Raw genomic sequence first — 5,954 nt, 5'->3', positions numbered from 1 at the left:
CAACCCCTAACTTTTTCGGCCGTAGTGATAAATTTTTCTAAAATTTTTGAAAATTTTATTTTTTCTACTACCGTGCAACCCCTAACTCTTCCGTGCAACCCCTACTATAAAATCCTAAGTCCGCCCCTGACTATTAGATAGCAATAGATGTTTTAAAACACAAAACAAAATATTGTACAAACAACCCAACAACAACAAATCCAAAAAAATTCAAGGAGGACTGTCCTCACCTCTTTTTAGACCTTTAGCATCTTGACTCTTCACATTTTTTCCTTCCATATCCTCATCATCCTTCTCTTTTTGGACCTTCAACATTTTGACCCTTCACGTTTTTCCTCCCATATTCTTGTTATCCTTCTCGTCAACCTCTCTTTCATCTCTCAAGTTCTCTAATGTCTGCTCTCATTTGATCTTGTCCAAGAATCAACCTTGTTCTCATGAACATCATCCACCATCTTCAGCATGGCCTCCAAAATAAAAATCGCAATAAACTTCATTGATTTATTCTCATGTGTTGTTGTACGAAAATACAATCGAATAAAGGTTATAATGAATGAACAACTTCTTGAAAGAAGTCATAAACCATATTGTAAATACTATTCAAGTATCTAAATATATAATCTTCAAACATTTATTTGGATAGAAATACATTTTTGGGTATTGTTGAATAAAACAAAACTACTGGCAACATACAAGGTTGCTTGGGCATCCTTAGAAATCTTCATTTGGTAGACACGATTGAATGTGTCATATATAAATATACCTTATGAAAAGGGGGTGTTTGGCTAAGGTTTTTAAAACAACTTAGGGTTCCACACTACTATAAGTTAAAAAAGTGTTTGGATGAAAGTAATTTATCCGATGAGGAACCTCTAATAAATTATTTTTTCATAAGTTACCCTACACTTATTTATTAACTTATAAGTTAGTAAGTTATAAGTTATAAGCTAATAAGCAATGTCAAACACCCCTAAATTATCCATAAAAGTTTATTAGTGATATTTTATGTCTAAAAAAACGTTTTAGCGGGTCATTAGGCTCATATTCATATTTATGGTCATTTTTTCAATTTCGAAAAAATGTTTTTGTGTTAACATTCTATGTCTAAATATGGTGCTTTTAATAAATAAATCAAAATTAAAAAGATTGAAAGGTATGTTTAAACAAGCATACCCAAAATGATTTGGATTATACATGTTTAACCCTTTCCTTAAAGTACTTCATCAAGGTTTTCCTGTACGAAGATATATATAAAAAACAAGAACTTTTAATTAAGTATTTCAACAATAAAAAAAGATTAAAACCCACAAGTGCTTACAATTATTGCTTTAAAAATCTTTAATTTTTTTGGTTTTAACTGTTTCAATGCGTATGTTCTCTCTCTCTTTCTTTCTCTGATGAAATTTACAGGCTTTGCTTTTCTGAATGACACTGCAAAAAGATAAGTTTCAAACGGAGCTTCCCTTCTGACATTTCCATCCTGCAAGACCTTATGAACATGATACATCAAACCCACAAAATATATACATACACACATTTGTATCTATATGTTTTACACACACTAGTGTGTGTATTGTTTCTGTAATGTTATCAGTCATCAATGCAAAGGACACCAACTAATACAGTAGCCCTTTCAAACGCACCTGCTCACTCACATGTACTCTAAAATTACTTTTCTCTCTTTCTCTCTCTAGATTTAGGCCGTAACTTTCTCTCTCTAAAAGGGATAAGACAGAAAGAGAGAGAGAAAAAGAGACGGCGGATCTGGTGGTGGTGTTGGTGGAAACAAGGGATGATTGAAGAAGGGTATGGAGGTGGATGAAATTGAACGACAGGTGAGTAAGTTTCAAAGGATTGGTTCTAATGGTGATAATTCTTCAAATCCTCATAAAATAGCAACTCTGAGAGGGAATTTGGATTTACGAAACCATGAGCATCGGTTTCCCGATGAGAATGGTGGCGTTGGCGGGAGGCTTTGTGGGTGGCCGGCGTCTCGAATCGTTAGGGTTTCTAGGGCTTCGGGTGGGAAGGATAGACATAGTAAGGTTTTGACATCGAAAGGGTTGAGAGACCGCCGTGTACGGCTGTCGGTAACGACAGCCATCCAGTTTTACGATCTACAGGACCGATTAGGTTATGATCAGCCGAGTAAAGCGGTGGAGTGGTTGATTAAGGCGGCGTCGGGTTCTATCGCTGAGCTTCCATCTCTTGATCCGTCGTTTACCGGTGCCGACGGCCATAACCAGCACCACCACAACGACCATAACAACCAGCATCAGAAGCAGCTGAGCGACGAGAAGAAATCCACGGGACACGACGCCGAATTTGAAGATCCGAACTACCAGAACCACCACGAGCAGAATAACAATAATAATAATAATAACAATGTTTCGTTATCGAAATCGTCGGCTTGTAGTAGCACATCGGAGACCAGTAAAGGTTCTGGACTTTCGTTATCTCGATCTGAAAATCGGGTCAGAGCTCGAGAACGAGCTCGAGAAATGGCGGCGAAGAAGGAAAAGGAAAAGGACACTGATCCCGTTAGGGCTTCTGTTGTGACTCAAGTTAACGGTATTGCTCATAACTCATCGTTTACGGATCTCCTCACCGGCGGGATTAACAGCAACACCGTTAGTCCGAACCCAGCGGCGACTCCCGAATCCAGAATGCAGTGGACAACTCCAATGGATTACTTCTTCAACCGTCCACCACAGTCTTCACCCCAAATAATCCAAATGCCACAGTTCAACATCGCCGCCGTAGACAACCACCCGCAGCAGCACCATTTCTCTTTCCTTCAAGAAAATTTTGCTCCGGTTGTGACGACTAGTGGCGGCGACGGTGGCGGAGAAAGCTATAACTTAAATTTCTCCATTGCAGCATCGTCTTCCGGCGGCGGTATTGCTCCGGGTTTCAATAGGGGGACCCTTCAGTCCAATTTATTATCTATTTTGCCTCATCACCACCACCACTTTCAGAGGTTTCAGTCGCCATCTATGGTGGATGGATCCACATCTACAAACTTCCCGTTCTTTATAGCTCCAACCATCGGCTCCGGAGCTCCTGAACATTTCCCGGCAACAGGGTATGACTCCCAACGCCGACAACTATACGGTGGAGCAGATGGTGGAGCTCGTCACTCTGATCATCACAAGGAAAAGTCAAAGAACTAAGTCTTCTCCATCTCTGGTAATTCCCTTTTAATTTTCTGAAGTTCTTGCAGTATTTTCCATTATTAAACATCTCTTTTTTCATCAAAAATCAATATTCTTCATTGCTTATATTAATTCCAAGATCAAGACTATCACTTTCCTAATGCGAAATGCTACCAGTTATATTAATTTCGTGACATCTCCATGAACTTTAATAATTCCCATTAGAGTTATAAAACTCTAATTCATTTCAATTCTAAAACAATAAATCAAGTAAACATTTTTAATCTAAATTTTGTATCTTTTCTTGTATATTTCAAAAGTTACTTTCTACGTGTATACATAAATACACACAAAGTGTACAAATAAAGATCACGTTTCTTGCCTACAATATGGATCAAACAAAGAAAACATCAAAAAAGGATAGATATAAAGATTATTATAATCTGTTAAAGGTTTGATTTTTATGTGAATGGATCAGCGTAGGGTACTTGTAAACAATAAACAATCATACAATGTGTTGTCTTTTTTTTTTTTTTTTGTTGGGTTTATGGATTCATATATAGTTTGGTTTCCTTAATTTCAAGCATGTCTAGAGGAAAAGACAGGTGTTAAGCACTGAGATTAAAAGAAAGTGATTACGCTAAATAATCCGACAGCTTTCCTTAAATTAACATGGATTTAAGTTAGTTTATTAGCCAATGGCAATTGTGTTTCACTGAAACCGAAATTTTTTTTTTTTTTGGTGAAATCTCGAGCAATGGGAAAATGGCAGGCACGCACCTCACTAGGGTTTCATTGGTGGTCCCTCTTTTTCTCTTTGCTTTTAGGTCAAACCCATGCACGTACGGACACCCCTTTTTTTAATTATAAAAACTTTCATTAATCTTTATTACTATATATTTTTTTATATACTCATTTTTATTTTTACTAATCAATATAAGTGTATAGGTACATAAACATATAAGTATGTTGTTTTTTTTATTAGGTGTTTTTTTTAGAATGTTTTGAAAAGGTTGAATAGAGAAGATAACATGATAACATTGCTATTTATATGTAGTATATGCTACAAAAATATAAGTATGTTGTTATTTATGTGTATAATGGGTTGCATATTGATATTTATAAATAAAACATGCGAGTATATTGCTATAATGAGTAAAAAGTATAAGTTGTTACATGTAGAAAGGAAAAAAGTATATTATCCATGTTGATACAAAGTGTAAAATCGTTACTATTTTCCACAAGTTTTCATCTTATTGAGTGTATATTTGAATTCGTAATCTAAATATGAGTTATTTATGATTAGCTCATATGAAATTTCGTTTTTTTAATTGGTCTTGATGTTGTAATCCTGCACTTGATTGATTTTTAGGTTTTATTTATGTAGGCTTGCTAGTTTTTGTATTGACGTTCAAAAATAACTTGATTAATGCTATTGATTTAATGGGTTATCTCCATAAAAATCTCATTATTTTGGTCTAATTTATAGAAAAGTTTGAACTTTTGTTTTTGAACAGAAAAGTCTCAGATACTTAATATTTTGCCTAACTTGAAAAATCTTTAAGTTTTTTTTTTTAACAGAAAATGACAGATTACGGGGTAAAACCAATAAATCCCGGTAACTCAGGCCGCGCATGATAAAAAAAAAAGTTAGAACTTTTCTAGAGATGAATATCTGGTTTAATTAAGATCCTAGAGATGTTATAATGCATTAATGAATGAAGATAAATATTAAAAAAAATGAATGGTTTAAGTAAATATTGAGTTTCGATGAATACACTACTAAGAACTTGAAAGGGACTCAATTTCTAAATTATGTGGGCAAGTTTTATAAGTTTTTTGATGTTGGTTCTTTTGAGTAAGTTTTATAAATTTGTAGTTGGTTTTATAAAATTTATATATAAAATTTTATATATAAATTTGTAGTTGGTTTTTAGCGGTTATGTTGATTATTAATATATATAAATATAAATTTTGATGTGATACAGAAGAGAAGAGAGAGGAGGGAGTATGATCAGTAAATCCATGGTGATGGGTTGTTATTGCAAGCAAATGGATATGTATGTGTTGTGTGTACAAGTAATAGTGTTTGTGAGGAATTAATTAAGGCATGAGAATGGAACATTAATTCGTTTTTGATTTTGTGTTGTTGTATTTGATTAATTTAAAGCTTTTGATCAAGGCCTTAATTGTATGCTGTTAATTCTTCGCTTTTAAATGTGATTATTATTATTATTATTATTATTATTATTATTATTATTATTATTATTATTATTTAGTGGAATTCGTTGGATTTTGAATGATTTTTGATAACTAAATTGGCAAAAATAGGAGTAATTCTATAACACACTTGCGTCTTAAATGATTATTGTATTTTAAAATGTAAAAAAATATATATAATTAGATTATAGCCCGTGAAAATTATAATTACAAAAATAAACAAAATACTATAGTAAAACTCATAATTATTTTCAATAAATTATTACTTGTATATAATTTTGTAAAATTTTCAATATAAAATACAATTAATCATTAACTATTATAATCAGAATTTATTTAAGATAAATTTTAATTTTTTTCAAAAGTTAAAAATCAAATAAATAATCGACTAACTTATTATCAATAGTTATAGTTTAGAAAAAATATAATTAGAAAATGACAAGTATTTGTTTTCTAGAACATTTGAAAAAAAATAATAAATTTTACTAATATTTTTTCTTCTATTATTATAAAAAAAATATGTAGTGAACTAAAGACATTTAAATGGTCACAAAAATGTAAAGAATTATAATGGTTTTG

General features: G+C 32.7%; 1 protein-coding gene across 2 annotated transcripts; it reads left to right on the top strand.

Moving 5' to 3' along the window:
- The first annotated feature begins 1,371 nt into the window (after positions 1 to 1,371).
- Positions 1,372 to 5,399, top strand: LOC145061072 (transcription factor TCP2-like). 2 transcript variants are annotated; one of them, XM_079008441.1, is made up of 2 exons: positions 1,372 to 3,189; positions 5,147 to 5,399. In XM_079008441.1, the coding sequence occupies exon 1, from the start codon at positions 1,809 to 1,811 to the stop codon at positions 3,171 to 3,173; it is 1,365 nt and encodes a 454-aa protein (XP_078864567.1). In that variant the 5' UTR covers positions 1,372 to 1,808; the 3' UTR covers positions 3,174 to 3,189; positions 5,147 to 5,399. The 2 variants fall into 2 exon arrangements, with proteins under 2 accessions (XP_078864567.1, XP_078864566.1); XM_079008440.1 differs by having other exon boundaries at positions 1,374 to 3,189; positions 5,144 to 5,399.
- Positions 5,400 to 5,954: the final 555 nt, after the last annotated feature.

The sequence above is a fragment of the Lactuca serriola genome, chromosome 7 (assembly GCF_051521515.1).
Source record: "Lactuca serriola cultivar US96UC23 chromosome 7, Lser_US96UC23_V15, whole genome shotgun sequence".
NCBI lineage: Eukaryota > Viridiplantae > Streptophyta > Magnoliopsida > Asterales > Asteraceae > Lactuca > Lactuca serriola.
This window is presented reverse-complemented; position numbering and strand designations above follow the sequence as displayed.

Bases quoted from the DNA above. Each gene is read 5' to 3' on its own strand.
- LOC145061072 (XM_079008441.1), top strand. From the start codon at position 1,809: ATGGAGGTGGATGAAATTGAACGACAGGTGAGTAAGTTTCAAAGGATT.